The 16,376-nt window shown below is 39.1% G+C and overlaps 1 protein-coding gene across 4 annotated transcripts in view; it reads left to right on the top strand.

Moving 5' to 3' along the window:
* Window positions 1–16,376, top strand: part of RAB2A (RAB2A, member RAS oncogene family) — a 44,330-nt gene that overhangs the window by 338 nt on the left and 27,616 nt on the right. For 3 of the 4 annotated variants that reach the window (XM_010582898.1, XM_010582897.1, XM_010582896.1), the window contains exons 2-3: window positions 9,751–9,822; window positions 13,517–13,584. In XM_010582898.1, the coding sequence (XP_010581200.1) occupies window positions 9,751–9,822; window positions 13,517–13,584 (140 nt within the window). Of the gene's footprint in view, window positions 1–205; window positions 286–9,750; window positions 9,823–13,516; window positions 13,585–16,376 lie in introns of those variants that run through there. The other variant, XM_010582899.1, reaches the window with a different exon arrangement.

Here is a 16,376-nt window from a genome sequence, read left to right as displayed (position 1 = left end):
CCTGCCTCTCGGCGGCTCCGCGCCCGGCGGCCTTGGGCCCCGCCGCCAGGCCCGGAAGCCTGACAGCCGCCTCCGGGCCCGGCTGACAGGCCGCGGGGCAGGTCGGGCTGTGTCACGCCCCTGGCTGCGGCATCCGAGCGGGGGGGCGGCGGGGGAGAAGGCGCTGTCACTGCAAAACTTGCACCTGGGCAGTGCCCTTTACTTGCATCCCCGCGGCAGTGAGGCCGGAGAGGTGGCACGTCCCGCAGTTTTGCGGCGAGGGGCCACCGAGACCGCTGCTGTGAGGTACCTTCGGCTCGGGCTGCAAGGATGCCCTCTCCAGCCCCGGCTGGAGGTGCTGTAGCAAACAGTGTCAAGACGTGCTGTCAAAGGAAAACTAAAGCCCTGGCTCTTTCCTTCTCCTTTACGGGGACGATTATTTTTTTTCGTTTGTCTTTTTCTTGACCACTGCTTTCCCAGATGCTTCAAGTTGCTTCTGTGGTCTCTTCCTCACCCATTTGCTTGCCACTTTTTAAAAACTTGCTGCGTTCAATTTGTCATTGGCTGCTGTGTAACAAATAATAACGCTTAGCGAATGCTGCAGACGTAACCGTATGCTGATAGGAATTGCTATTTGAAGCCCCTTTGCCAGTACATTCAGCGCCTCCTCAGCACAGTGTGGATATGAGTAGCATGCTTTCATCAAACTGTTGTCAGGAGAAGGTAACTAACATAGTTAACTACTGTACCTGTGTATTGTGCATCTTTCTTGTTGTTTTCCTCATACCTGAATAAATGCCTTCTTTAATAAGTTTGATGACACAGCTGTCATTTTACATGCTATTCTAAGGATACCTGCATAATTGTACTTCGTACCTATGAACCAAATTATCTGTTGCTAGACTATAATTATACATTACAGTCGCGTAACACGTGAGGTTGTTAAATACGCTGGATGAAACTACTATGTGATTCTGTCTTTTTTTAAACCTACATTTAAACCCTGGAAGCTTTTTTAGGCTGCTGCAGTAGCAGCTGTAGTACAAATGAATATTAAGAAATGTATCACAGCTATAATGACAGTGTTGGAAGCATTAGGCTGTAGATGATAAGCAAAAATTCTGATTTTTCTCAAGTATTTAGGTGAGGGACAGCTTGTTAAACCAGAGGACAGGAGATTACCTGCGCAGATTCAGGGGAAGTAAGAAGAAGTTTGTCTGCCCAGGGTGATGCAAAATGGTAGTGCAGGATTCGGAACAAGTGGCCAATCCTGGTGCATCTCTGAAAACTATAATCATTAAAAGTGGTAGAGATGGCAGCAAACAATGGCTTTGGTACATTGATCACATACTGATTAGATTTTTACAATGAAATGTCCTCAGTGTAATCATCTGTGCTGCACTTTTGCATTTAAGCTGCTTGAAATGTGAAATACAGAGTGGATGTGGGTCACTTCTGAAGTTGTTTCAGCTGCCTTAAGAGCCAAATATAGGAAGAGTGAGACAGAAAAAGGAAACAGAAGAAAACAGCTCACTGTTTGTGTTTTGTTTTTGTTTTTTTTTTTTAAATTCCTGTGGCTTTTATTCAGAGTTGTTACAGGAAGCTAATTAAAACTACTGCAATGATCATTCTTGAAGTGAATTGAATATGCCAATAGTGGTAAGTTGGTTTTGCTTTTATTTAGATCTCCTATGAGCTTTTTAAAGTATTCTAATATAGCTAGTACTGAAGAGCCAATTTATGTTGTGCACAGTTGTTTGTTGCCAAAACAGTTGTGATGGTTTAGGTGTTACTACTGTTCCTCAGACCAAGGCAGTTGAACTCACAGCTCTGCTGATGGAAATTAGGAGTGGATTGGGATTGTCCTGTTCAGTTCCAGTGGTGGTCTGCCACAGTGTTCCGACCAGTGAAGATATGCCACTGGCCTTGCAGGCCATGTAATCCTCATAGCGATCAAGAAATTTGTCTCTGGGGCTTGATTTAGAGTCTTTGGAAATGGATCAACTGCCTTGTGACTCAGCAGTTAGTTGTAAACAAACTGTAGGAGAAAAGTAAGACAGCATCAGCTGAGGACAGATGTTAACATTTAGCTCCTCTTCCTTTTCAGCACTACAAAACAAAGTGGGTTATGCGAACCATAAACAAACCAACGAAAAATCCTTGCAGTTGTACAAGACACTTGCATGTGTCTTCTCTGAATTGTGATTCCACATGCTTTCATCTACTTAAACACAGGAATTCAGTATGATTTTAGTCTTTTAAAATGACAGCCACAAAAAGTGACTGTGCAAGACTACAGCTCTTGTCCCCTTGCATTGCTTGGTTCATTGGTCATTGACATTCAGTGACTTTTTCTTTCACTGGTGCTTCAGGCACAGTAGCTTTATGAACATGGGATGGATTCTATTCTGGTTGTTACATTTTATATATTGAAAAAAAAAAAAAAAAAGTTTTTTTTCTATCTAGTCAGAACTGTTTTAAGATCTATTTAGTTTTCTGTTGTGGGAGAGACCTGAAAGGGCATGGCTGTCTTCCAGGTACTCAAACAACGTTGCCATAAATCTGGGTGGCTTTTACATTGTATCAGTGGAATTTCATGGAGTTGGTATCTTTAAGAGAAAAATACAAGTAGTATGGAATACTGACTGCTGTGAGAGTTAACCAGGAAAAATCATCTGATCTGGATATTTCCAAAACATTATAGGAGTTTGCAGATGCATTTAGAAGCATATGTGGTGCATTCTGCTTAGGGCTGTACCTTTGCCTTGTGGCTGATAGTGTCTGTTTCATGTTGATTGCTGGTAGGAGTTGGTGTGTTCTTCCACTCTTCCCTACACATCGGCTTTTGGCCACCAGTTGAAGTCAAGATTGACTTTGATCTGAACACTCTTAGCACACTAGTATTGCCTGTTTTGGCAGTTGGTGACTGAAAGTCTGTCACTTTTTTTTCTTAAAAGTTTTTCTGTGTGATGGTGAAATCTTGTTTTCTGCTTAAATGTTTTTGTTACCAGCAATGTACCACATAGGAATAAACTGGGAATGATACATAAGATTTCTGTGAGGACTAGAGCTAGAATTTTTTTTTTTCCCTGAATATTTAATATGCATTAAACAGGATTTTCTTATGTTACAGTGTATTTACTAGATTCTACCAGAGAATGCTACTGAACTTTAGTATACCTGAAATACCAGTTTTGCAGTGGTCCAATTTCTTGCCACCAACATAACTTCAGTTGTATCGCATCTAAATGTCTCTCTATGATCGGTGTTGCTGCATCTTCCATGAGCAGGTCTGTCTTCTGCTTTTCTTGAATGTGTTAGTTCAGCAGCCCTCAGAGCTTCTTGCATAATGAACTTTCACTTGCCTTTCAATTTCAGCAGATGGTTGCTGGTTGTAAACCAACAATATCTCAAAGTTATTCTTATTAGGGGAAGATGATGGAAGAAAATATAATTGCTTGGTGATCTAATTCTCCTCATTCTCTAAGCTGTCTAGAAAACCATTTCACTTGAACTAGGAGGTTCTCAAATGTTGAAATTTGAACAATTGAATTGGCTTTATTTTTCAGTCCTCCTTCTGAAATGTTTCTAGTGTCATTGCACTTTGTTCTGCAACAGCAGCTGTTACTACCTAGCAATGTGCGTGCCCAGAGCCTCTTGCCATTATTTTCTACCAGTATGTAACAATGCTTCTTGGCTAAACAGGTTTTCATCCCACTAGAGCTGGTGTTAACACTTCATGATAGCTTGCTCATACTGAAAACCAGAGTACTGATCTGCACTACTTATATCTTTCTTTAGGACCCTTTCAATGTTACTTTCACCCCTAAAAGAGCAGATATTAGGCGTTGTATAAGTACATCTTAGCCTCTTAGAAGTAGTTAACTAGAATTAACAAACTGTAAGTAGATGCCCATACAGATGGTTTCATGAGACTGTTACTGTGTACCCTCATACTAATGATAATCTTTAATTTAAAAAACCCAACCACCACCACCCCCCTAAAAAACCCCAACAAAAAAATCGCTAACACCACCCCACCCTCCAACCTTGACTAAAACCATTTTATTATGAATGCCTGGCAGTTTTCTAAGTCTTTTGTGATCATCCAGGACACAAAGAGGTTTCTTACAGACTCATGTAGTTTAATTTTGTTTGGAAAGAATTTTTATTTATTTTTAAAACCTGCAGTTAGCAGTTGGGTAGTGCCGTACTAAATGAAATGTGATAAAGCTGAACAGCTCCTTTCAGTTTGTAGATCTGCACTAGTTTTTATGTAGGAGGGAAAGCTTACATCATTGGCTTCAGATACGCTGTTGTAAATAATTTACAGCAATGTTTATTTAAGTATTGAAGCTGAATCATCTTTGAAAGAGTTAAAAAGCCATTTTTATGACATTCCTTTTCCCAGACTTATGTAGTCATGGTGAAGGATTTTGGAGGTTATTTTTCTTCCCTTCTTGTCCATGCTCACGTTGGTATGTGAAGTCCCTTTGCTCTATAACTGACAGTTTGCAATTTTGTAGTTTGTCCTTCCTATTAATTTAAATAAAATTTTCCCATTTGATCACAGAGTTTTGACTAACGGATAACTGGCTTAAAAGAGGTTAAGAAAAATCTTTGCTTTAGGTTAATGTCTCATTATGCTTAGGCCTGTGAAAGGGCATTACTGCACTTTGTTGGGTTGCATAAAGATGCTGTGGTTGGAAAGGAAGGAGAGAGGGAATGAGCTGTGGGCTGTGATAAGCAAAGGGCTTATGAAACATCTGGAAGCTGTGCAGACTACTAGAAAGAACTAGAAGTACCTCATAAGCCAGGTTAGAGGTATATATCTTGACATTTGTACTATTTAATTACCTGGTTTAAATCTGAGTTGGCTTTAAAATCTATGTTGTTTGAGACTGTCCTTAGCCTATTTAAAGATTGATTTTTGTTTGTTTTCTACAGGGAGGTAAGAGAAGCAGGAAGTTTGTTTCAGCTCATTTGGTATTGGGCCTTTGGTTTCATGGGCAACCAAGCTGACATAGTTGATTACAAGTAAAAGGAAGAGGTCTTGGTTCCCTTACCTTGTGGTGACCTTCATAGTTTACCATGAGCTGAATCAACCTGCTAACGCAGTAGAAAACTACCTACTTTGGGGGTTAACTTTTTACTTGGTGGCTGAATCAGCTGAGTTGGCCTGGGGTCTGGAGTACTTTCAAAGGAGGAAACTGGACCTAGGGGGATTGGTGAGAGCAAGATATCAAACGGGCAGTGGGTCTTTGTCTCTGTGGGTGGTGAGCTGATTGATCACCCTGTCTTGTGAAGCAACAACAAAAAAAATAGTTCCGTAAGATGGCCGAGTTAATCCAGTGTTTATCTGCTGCCGAAATGGGTGGACCTGGTTACCACTCCTTGTCTCAGCTATGAGGTTCTGCTTCTTAGCTGTCACCATCAGTGCTTGTCTCATCCTTCAGAGAGCCAGTTCAGCTCACAAAGATGGTTTAAAAAACAAAACCAAACAAATGGTTGGTATGGTCGGAAAAGTGTAAGAGCAATTTTGAGTAAGGAGGTAGAACTGTGGGGGAAGGAGGGAGTCTACTCATCAGAGGCAGCTAGCAGATTAACTAAAGATATTTGTCTTCAGAATTCAGTTTTGATAGCCAGGCTGGGATGACTACTACTGCAGTTCTTTTTCTCTGTCACCTTTCTTGGGCTGTGGTGGTGCTTATGTGAAAAAGTAAGGAAATTATCTTAGTCCCCTGTCCCCCCCTTTTTTGAGGCTTTTTTAGTTTTGAGCTAGATCAGCTTTCTAAGACAAACAAACATCAGTGGAAGGAACACTGAGTTTTGTCTAGTGGTAAGAAAAGCCTGGAAGTTTTCCTCATGTTGACAGTAGTGCACCTTTGACTTTGCAGCTGATGACTGAACTTTCCTTGTCCTAGGCACAGGGAGTCACAGGAGCTGGAAGGGGAGAAGGAAGCAAGTCAGCTCTCTTAGCAAAAGCCATTTAACTGGCTTAGCTGTATCATGACCTGTGCTGTGGTTCCAGAGCTGCTTTTAATTGCCATGAGTGCAGCCTGCTACTGAAAAGAACAACCCTTCCCTTTGCTATATATTTTGTACCCTAGTCTTATGCACATACTAGTGTGTTGGGTGATTGTAGTTTTATGCTGGGTCTGTTTCTTGGTTCAGCTCATTGCATAACCTTATGAGTGAGAAGGGAGAGGTTACCTTTGCCACTGAGCTGTTCTGGCTTGCTGAGCAGTGAAATGAACACTAGTGTTGATCTAAGGAAGGGAGGTGTTGGAAGCGTGGCTGGGCCAAGGTAGACAATAGCAAAGCTCTGGCAATGCTGTGCCTAGGGAAGTAGACTGCAGAGCGGCATCCAGATAAAGAGGAAGCTGTTAAGGGAGGCAGAGGAATTTGGACAACCAACTCAGGCTGCTGGTTTGAAAATCAGAGCCAGAGGGTAAAACTACTGTAGTGCAAGTTCCACTTCCCATCACTGTTTGGGTACTAAGAAGTGATGAAGGGATCCTAGAACAGGCACTTGCAAAGAAGCATGCTGCTGCTCTGTGCACATAATCCATTGTTTTAATTTGCTCTTAAGCAAGAGCTTTTGTTTACTGTGTTTGTTGTTGAAGTGTATCCAAGCTCTGCTCATTTCTTGTTTTAAGATACTAAGATTTTTTTCTCTGGGGGTGGTTTATCTGAAACTATATTAAAGTAATTGTGGCAGTAAAATGGAGAATGAGTTAATAAATAACTGAATCTGTCCCTTTTGTGTTCTACAATTGACTATCATAGGACATGCTCTACTTTTCCTAGAGTGTCTGCCTTATTTCAGGTGTAAGATTTATAGTGCTAAGTGACTGAGATACCTGGTAAACAGCAACTTCGCTCTTAGAGTTAACCAGTGTAGTTACTTTAAACCATCTGTATGCCATGGAATTAGCTGTCATGCAACTGTTAATTGATCTTTGCAGCATCTGTTTATGTCACAAGGTGGTAAACTGCTCAGGAGTTCATATACAGCTCCTGTTCCTGATACAGGTTGCTGGCTTTGTCTATGATAGCGCAGTCTGCTCAGGCTCTGGAAGTGAATGGGCCACAAGCTATTCTCGTAAGAACTTTTCTGTTACAAACTTGCAATGTCTTAAAACTATAAAATAAAAACAAAATATTACTATTAAATGTAGGCAGTAAAATATTTGTAAGTACTATCTAAAATGGATTATAACCTAAATTTAACAGGTACTACAGCTTCGTTTGCAACTTTTTGAACCTCTTTTTCAGTCAATAGCAGTACAAAATTTAGGGACTTCCAGATATTTTTTGCTAGAAGGTTCTGAAGTAGCAGGAATGGCATTAAACAAACTAGTTATTTCTTCTGATTCTGTGTGTGAACCCATCAGTCTGTGGTCTGCTCCTAAAAGGCCTGCTACACAGAAGTAACTACAGGTGCAGTCGTCTTGTGCCAGTTTGAGACAGGGCTTGCATCTAAGGAGCTGTCCTTGTCTGTCATCTTCGCTGAGCTGATGCTAGTGTTTGTATATTCTCCTGAACCAACAAGCTGGTCACCAGTCTTACAAGAAGAAGAAATAGCAGATTGCCATTTGAGAACTAGTGCTTCGACACCTAATCAAGTGTCACTTTGTTGAGTAGGTTTTGAAATATTTTTCTAATGTTTGTAAGATTTGTGCAGGAGTATTGGATAGTTTTGAGGTTCTGGTTTATCCAATGATACTGAAATCACTTTGTAAGGTTAATGGCCAAAGCTATTCTACATTCTATTTCTGGTGTGATTTATAGGTTGTTTTTTTGTAAGTGACATGGTGATTATGTTCTGTGATGGGGCAGCTATATTTCATTGGTGGTATAAAAGTTTTCTGTATATATAAAGTGTTCTGTAAGTAGAAGAATTATTGATATTTTTAAGATCCCTTAGAGTTTTGTGTTCTCTGTCCCAACAGCTCCAGTATTCTGCTTGTCCCTTCTCCCTGTTTCTTTCTTGCCTCCAGCACTCTCCCCCATTCCTCATCCACTTCTCTTATGTCCACTAATTTTGTCAGACAAAATCTATACCTGCTTCCAAGCTGCTTGTGTTCTGACAGCTTGCTATCATAAGCCAGAGCGCTACAGAAAAGAGATCTGTTAAGGCTGATGCTGCAAACTTTGCCTTGGGCTGTAGTTCCATGCCGCTCTAAGCTGTTGATCTGCTGGTTGCTGCATTTCTCTTCCCTCATTTGAACTAACTCTCATGCTTGTCTGACCCTGCATTAAGCCATTTCTGTTTGCTTTGTCAGTCTTATCATCAGATTCGCATGCTAACCCAGTGGACAACTGAAATTGCTTCAGAATTCATCTAAGCCATGTGGAGAAATGGGCACAAACATGCAGTAGGGAAGAGAGTGGGGATAGCAGCACCAACAACTGGCTTAGGCTGCTGGAATTGCTGCATCGCTTGGGATATATTCGTCTCAGAGTGTCATCAATTTGTCACAACTTGTTTTGTGACAAAACTAAATGCAAGTCTCTTATTTCTGTTAGATTTGATTGAAACTCACCGCTGGTCTTAGCTTTTTAAGACCAAAACGACAGGTGGGCAGTGATTACGATTGTGTAGGCTTTGTTTCCTCATGAAACCATACTAAAAAACGTTGCTGAATTTAGTAGCAGAAAGATCAATGTCACTTTATGCAAAATTCTGGTATGCATACCTTGTGTCTTGCAGTATGGTTCTTTTCCTTATCTCTTTGTTTGCTCTCTTTTATTACCAGATATGTCACTTCTGATCAGCTGTTGCTGACCTCTAGTGTGTGGCTAAAATAGCCTTATCTTGCTGGACAGATAAAGTACAGCAGGAACTTGAATGCTACAGTATTATATGTTATGTGATAATGGTTCAGAGTTTAAATGTATGTAAACCAAATGTATGACTGTCAAGTTTTAGAAGGCTGAAAATGCAAAATTTAACTGAGCAGAACAGGAAAAATGACCCTCCAAGTAAAAGAACAAGGAAAGATTAACCATAAAAAGTATTACCTTTACAGATCTAGGTAGTCTGAGTACTCCTATTGACGGCATTAACTTTTACTTCTCTGTGCTTTCACATACAGAAGAAATTGCCCATTTGCTGACCAGTGTCCATGTAATGTGAAGTAGTTAACCCATTTGGGTTGGAAATCAGGAGGTCTGAGCAGGACAATCTTTGTGTTGTCTGGCTGTAATGTGAACTCAGCTGTTGCTGTTTTGCTTGGACTATTTTTTGGCCTGTTGGGAACCAGTGGGCAGTAGCACATAGTGGTTTCAGCAGCCATGTATGTACTTCTCTTACCTCAGCTGATAAATTAGGAGTTAGATGGGAGTGAGGTGCTATTAAGGATCTAGTTAGGTTGGAAGAAAGCTGAAAGTACTGAAGGAGAAGCAGATGTAGGATTGTGAGGAGTAGCAGCAAGACTTGAAGTTACTGTGGAGAGGATGTGAAATGATACTTTGAAGGTCTGTTAGGAAACTTTTCTGCTGAATTTGAAAAGCAGAACTACTTTTTCAAAAGAGGACTTAATTTTTGTTCAATTTTTGAAAATAGCTGCTTTGACTTTAATGTTTCTGGAACTTTAAAAGCTGTTGTGTTATGAAAAGTTGCATACACTTCAAAGTAGGTGAAATCTAGTATCTCAAGTTCCAGCAATGAATTTTAAACAACATATAACATTCACTTAAATTAATTTCTGTTGGTTCATAACAGATTTTAATTTGCTTAAAACTTCTTTCTTTTCTTTTTTTTAGGTGTTGGGAAATCATGTTTATTGTTACAGTTTACAGACAAGCGGTTTCAACCAGTTCACGATCTCACTATTGGTAGGTCTCTTTTGTACCCCACAATGCTAAAGGTTAAGCAGCTAAGGTACCTACCTCAGCGTGCATTTGTGAGTTTGTTGTACTGCAGTAATGTAGAATTTGTGTTGTATTAAGGTAACAGTGAATCTTTAGCTGATGAATATTTGTTAGCTAATAAAGCCAAGTGGAGGTCTTTTTTTTTTTCTTATTGGGAAGGTGCAATCTGAAACAATTTTAAAAAATCATAGCTATAGTATCTCAACTGTCTCTTCAGAAAAGCTAAAAACTGGGCATGGAAGCAGAATTGGCCAAACTTGAAATGCATTGATGGTAATGCAAATGGCAGATTTTTCACAAGGGAATACAATATTAGCCTAGCCACAGGACCTTGAAGAGAAGTTACAGATAAACTAAAGCAAAGTTAACCTTAAAGATGAATAAACAGATTTACTGTTTGGGAAGACTAACTTCTGGATAGAGAAGGATTGAAGTGTGATGGTATTCCCTGTTTGGAAGGGACAGGGGTTTTTCTTCCTACTCCTCAATTGGATGTGGACCATTTGTGTTGGGTATGATTTGATATTTGTACTAGGGGAAATGAATACATGTTGACAGAAGGCATTGCCTCTGATCTAACTACAGTAAATGATAAACTTTTATTTATCTTTCCACACAAAATATGAGGAATAGTGTGGGAATAAATTGTTCTGTGGGCAAGCTTAGTCTTCAGATGAGTTTCACTGTTAAGCATAACAGATCCTAATCTCTGATAAGGTTGCAGAACCTTTGAACTTCTTGATGTTATTTCAAGGAACTTTTCAGTTCTAATCGTGATGAGCCTTGCACAAAATATATCCCTAGTCTCTATTTTTAATTTGTGCCCTGGAATAGGTAGGCTTCCTGTGTTTGGGAGTACTGAAATAGATGCTTGAAATATAAACAAATATTCTTTATGTAACAGAATGTATCAGGTGGTTTGGTTATGACTTCCCTTTCTCTCTTGACAGTCCTCCTGTGCCTTGTGTGTGGCTGTCTAATATAATACAAATTCTTAGGCTAACATCACTTCTCAGATATTTCTGAGGTCTTGGCAGCAGATAGGCTGGCTGGATAAAGAGCCTGAGTTCTTTAGGGAGGCATAAATTATTGTCATCATTTCTTCTTTAGGCCTGCCAAATATATGACACCTTATGTATCACTTATGCCTTTGGCAGCCCTGTCACATCAGGAAACTGATAGGCTGTAGGAAGAAGCTTCACCTCAGCAGGGTGGCCGTAGTGCCAGTTCTTTGCCTGGCGTATACCTAGCTGAAACCTGGGAGCGGAAATTGAAGCTAGTGGGATGAGGAGGTGAACCTAGATAGCAACATAATGAGGGATGTAGGAATGGAGCATGGGAAGCTGCTTGGAAAGGGGAAGAAGGGTCACAAGCTGGAAGCAGCCTCCTTTCACTTAACTGATAGGGCATGTGTGTGTGTTTGGCCAGGAGAATGGTTCTCCCAATTACCCAAACAGATTTAGAAAGACAGAGATAAGTAAAGAACATGGGTTCAAAGTCATATGAATGCCCATGCAGGGCAAGATGGGATGGGTTGATGTTACCTAATGCACTTCCAACTGATGATGTTAGAACTCCTGAGAGTCTATAGATTGAATAAAAAGGCTTGTGTTACATAGCCTAACTTTTTCAATATAATACAGTGATTTCAGCCTATGGGAGTGCAGATCTGTTTCTGCTGGGAGCAGCTTGGGAGAGGAGAAGGGAAACTGATATTGGACATGTGGAAAAAAGACATTTCATCTAGAGTTGTGCAAAATTCAGCCTCAAATTTTAGTATAGCTAGCCTAAAATGTTATCTTTAAGATTTAAGAAATTCAGAGAGAAACTTTACCTGTAATGAAAACAAGGGGGGGGGGGGGGGTTGAATGCATAGAAGCAGGTATTTTTCTGTGTTTGAGCTACGCTCAGAATTGTGCATAACTGTGAAAGTACTCTAAAAGAACTTAAAATGCAACAACCATCTCCATTTATTTTTCATTTGGGAATTGAAGTATCTGTTATTAAAAGAAATGAAGAAGGGAGGGAGAAGCTGCATGATGCAGTTGCAGGGGGAAAAAAGCCTAACCTTCCTGACCCCCCCCCGCCCCCAACCAAACACAACAACAAAAAACAAACATACACAAAAACCCAACTGCAAAAAAAAAACCCCACAATGTTTGTAGGTAGATGTGGGTGACAGAAAACACTGTAAACATTTATTTGGTTTGCCTGTTGTCCTTAGGACGTGCCCTTACTGTAAACCTGAACAGCTTCTATTCCTTAAGAGAACAAACTTATCAACAAACTGGATGTGTTGTTTCAAATTCAGAATTTTCTCTCAGCAGATATTTTGATGGAAAAGGATAAATATCCTTTTAATTTTATGTGGTGTTGTGTGTAGAAACCAAACATTTAGGATGACTGCTGGATTTAAATCAGCAGCTCTATATCTGCATTTTGAGATGAAGTAATACCTGCAGCGTTGCCAGTTGTAGTCCAAGGACCTTCCCCTGGCTTTGCAATCAACTTCGGAGAGCATTGTCATTAACCTGCTTCCTCCTTTCTGCCCCTCCCCCTCCATTCTTTCTATTTGTTTGCATACAGTTACTGCAAGTTATTTGGATGCTAAAGAGAGCAGAGTGTTCTTTGGCCCACGGCTTTTATTTGGCTCTGATATCCTGTGGGAGAGGAGAATGGTTCCTCCTTGCCCCCTTCCCCAAAAGTCATGCTGCAGAAAGCAACGCTGCACCCCCAAATATTCTAAACAAACTTTTGAAGAGATGTTTGGAATACTTCAAATCAGGGCTGCTTAGTTGGAAGACTTCAGTCCAAATCTAGACAGTGATCAATTTTAGACAAAACTTAACCTACCAGATCTTTATTTTTTTCTGAAATAATGGATACACAACGCATAGATTAATGAAAACTTGATAGCTTTAAATAAGTCCACTATCTCTAGGCATTTATCAGATTTTAACTACTGTAGTAATAGTCTCAATTTATGCTTAATTTACTGTTAAGGATCTTAAAACTGCTTTAATAGATGGTACAAAAGGCTGAGTTTTTTCCACTGAAGAAATTCCTTTTGTTTATTTGAAACACATTTAATTTTTTCCTTAGTTATTAAATTTGATCTTTAACTAGCTAGAATTTTGGAAGCACTTTTTTTTTCATAAAGGCAGATGAATTTTAATTAATAAAGTAATAAAATTTATCTTGTTGAAGGTGATATTTGTATGCTCAATAGAAAATTTTATTGATAAAGAATTTTAAGTTTAATTTCTTCTAAACTGGCTTCAGCAATGTGTCATTGGTAGAGTGCTAAAATAACTGTGACTCTTCCAATTTCCTGTTTGCATTCAAATGTACATGTTTTTGTCCCTTTGATCTGGACCTACTAAATTGTTTGGAAAACTTTGTAGGAAATACCTCCTTGGCACTTGCTCTAATTAATGCATTTTTAAAGCACTTGCAAAGTAACAGTTTTCTTCCTTCTGGAAAACTTTCCAGCTCTTTCAAGAAGCTGGAAAATTAACTAAAAGCAGATTGTGAAAGAGATTATTTCCTACAAATACAATGTTGAGTTAACTTAAACTTACCTTCTTGCTTTCATAGTAATTGATATTCTTCTTTCTGATATATGCTAATAACGTAATCTTTTGTAAAATCTATTCAGGTGTAGAATTTGGGGCTCGAATGATAACTATTGATGGAAAACAGATAAAGCTTCAGATATGGGATACGGTAAGTAATACATCATAGAAATTATTTAAACATATGGCTCCACTAGTTTTCCCTTTGTTCTGGTTAAGTTCTATCATCAGCACCAATGTGAGACTATGTACTTTGTCTTGCAGCTTTCTGTGGTTTCTATGAAGATTAAAAATTTGCTAAAATTTCCTTTTTTGGTGTGATGTACTCTTAAAACAGTGCAAATTTCTGCTGTTTGCACTGTAACTTTACTTCCTCAAGTAACACTTTGTCAGATTTGTAAGACTGGAATTGGTGCTGCCTCACTTTTTTGTGAAAGTTTTCTATATTATTAAGAACTTAGATTTCTCTAAATAGTCTTTCTCTGTGCATTCATGCAAGGTCTGGTTAATACAACATCCTGTTGGGAAATTGTGATATGTCTACTAGCTTTAATCAGGAATTCTCTGGAGGAAATGTTTGCATTTCCAATGTAGAATAAAAGATATGGCTCACTGTTTTCATAGAAGATGACTTAGGAACTCAAGTTCACTATAATCATGAAGATAGTAAATACTTCAGACAATCAAGAAGGGACTGGTAAAACCTTAAAGTTTCGAAAAGCCTACCAAAAAACAGACTTTGACTTTTGAGGGGGTTCAGGTTAAGAACACACATTAGCTGGTTTTTTTGTCAGTCACTTTACCATACAGCAGCCAGCCTCAACTTCTGTGCTTGTGATGCAAGGGCTTTAAGATGCTCATGCTGATAGCTATGTCTTTCAAATGTGCTTAACTGTTCCCTAAGGCAGGGTTGTCTGTTTCCTTTTCCAAAAGTATTTTAGGATGCATTAGGGACTTGACAGATACATGAACAATAGCCTCATGTATGTGTTCTTTTTGGTATAGCAAATGAAGGAAGGAAGATACATTCATATAGGCATGTCTACATACGTACATGTGTATATAAAAATGTAAACAAATACAGTATTTTAGCTAACTTCATAGGTAAGATCTGAAGTACCTTACTTATTTTACAAGTTCATCACTTGAAATGGCATCTAACACCTGTGCCTCCTTGCAAGTTCTCCATGAAAAGGTATAGAAGAATATGATCAGATTCTTCTTACTTCAGGCTTTTTCTGCCCTGGGCATTTTTACTATTAGAACTGTGGATTGCTGACTACCAAGGTGGCTGATCGTTTTTAGGTTCAATAGACAAGCAAATCTCTGCATAAACGGTAGCTTCAGAAGCAAACTTTTAGTATGTAGTATGACTACACAAGAACATATCTACATTGGTCCTTGTTTCCTAAAACTGGAACAGATTCTCTGTAGACAAAATTACTAATTTTACTGCCAATACAGCCGCTGTCTTTCATTGGCTTTCAAACTGATTTTGTTAATATGCTATTATCTGCTCTTTGGGTACAAGTGAACTTGAACTATTTTTGAGTAGATTGTGGTTTTTTGGTGCCTCTGACTCAGTAGCTCTTCGCAGTCTGGCTTCTTGAATGCGTGCAAAGTGTCTGATAGCCAAAATTTCAACAGAATTGCTTTTGTAAACTCTTTTTGAGCAGGGATTTTATCTGGCTAGCTTCTTAAGTAAATCATACATAAATTAAAAATACTCATTGAAAGCTTTCATACACTGAGTAGATTGTATGCTTGTGTTGTAGTTAAAAATTTACAAGTTGTAAGCAATGAATGACTTAGTATATTGGCTGTAATTAAAATTTTAACTGTATACAATCTGATTTTTAAAACACAGGATATTTCTATTCTAATCCAATCTTGGCTTGTAAGCATATCTAAATTCCACTGTCTCAGTTCTGATCTTGGGTGCAAATGTGTTGAAGGAATAGCAAAATAAGAAATATGATGAGGTAATTCTCAAGAGATATATTACTTATGAGTGTTAAGGTACACAAAGATGTCCATAACGATCAAGGTTACTATGTCTGTATTGTGTATCCGCGTTTACTGAGCATTTACTGAATTTCTTCATCTGTTAGCAAAAACTGCTAGCTGTTACTGGTGCTGTCTCCATATTTACTAAGTTGTAACAATTTCTGTTTTATAAGACAAAGTTCATCTTACACCTGTGGCTAAGGAAACACATGAAGTATTTATGTTTTCAGTTGGTGTTTACTGAGTCACAGCACCAGGACTTCTCTGATTTAGTGCTAGCCTTACATACCTTACCATCACTGAACAGGAAGCATCTTGAACAGAGACATAAGAAGTAGAGAACTGGATAAAATTTGTTTTGACTGCTTAACAATGAGCGAGGACTTGCTTTCTTAAGAGAATCACTTTAATTCAGATTTTTTCGGCCAGATATTTCTATGCAACAGTGCTCAGTTTGTGTTGTCTTCAGCAGATCAATGCACCTCCAAGGAAAAGTATATCTTAATAATGGGAATATATGGAAGCTGCAGCATACCTGACTGCAAGAGTATGTCATAACTTACAAGGGCAGCTGAAGCTAACAGTTGCATGTCTGTGAGATCCATTTGCGTGCTCTTCGTGTACCATAACTCAAGAATATTTGACTTTTTCATTAGCATCTACAGTTTGGATCAGGAGTGTGTTACGGAGGTTAGCTCTGCTTACTGCAGTCTGATTTTTCATGTGGGAGTAGTCAAACTGAATTTCTTTTGGATGAGGCTGAACTGGAAGATATGCTCAAGGAATGCATGTATGCCCATCGGAAATTGTAATCCAGTATTTGGTCCTGTGAGCTGGTAGTCTAGTAAAACTAGTCTGATGCAAAACCACACACACACACGCCACTCCCCCCCAAAAAACCCAAAACCCAACCTCCAAAAGTGCCCCCAAACCACC

This window comes from Haliaeetus leucocephalus, unplaced genomic scaffold (genome assembly GCF_000737465.1).
Source record: "Haliaeetus leucocephalus isolate CR32 unplaced genomic scaffold, Haliaeetus_leucocephalus-4.0 Scaffold858, whole genome shotgun sequence".
In the NCBI taxonomy this organism is placed as follows: Eukaryota; Metazoa; Chordata; class Aves; order Accipitriformes; family Accipitridae; genus Haliaeetus; species Haliaeetus leucocephalus.
This window is presented reverse-complemented; position numbering and strand designations above follow the sequence as displayed.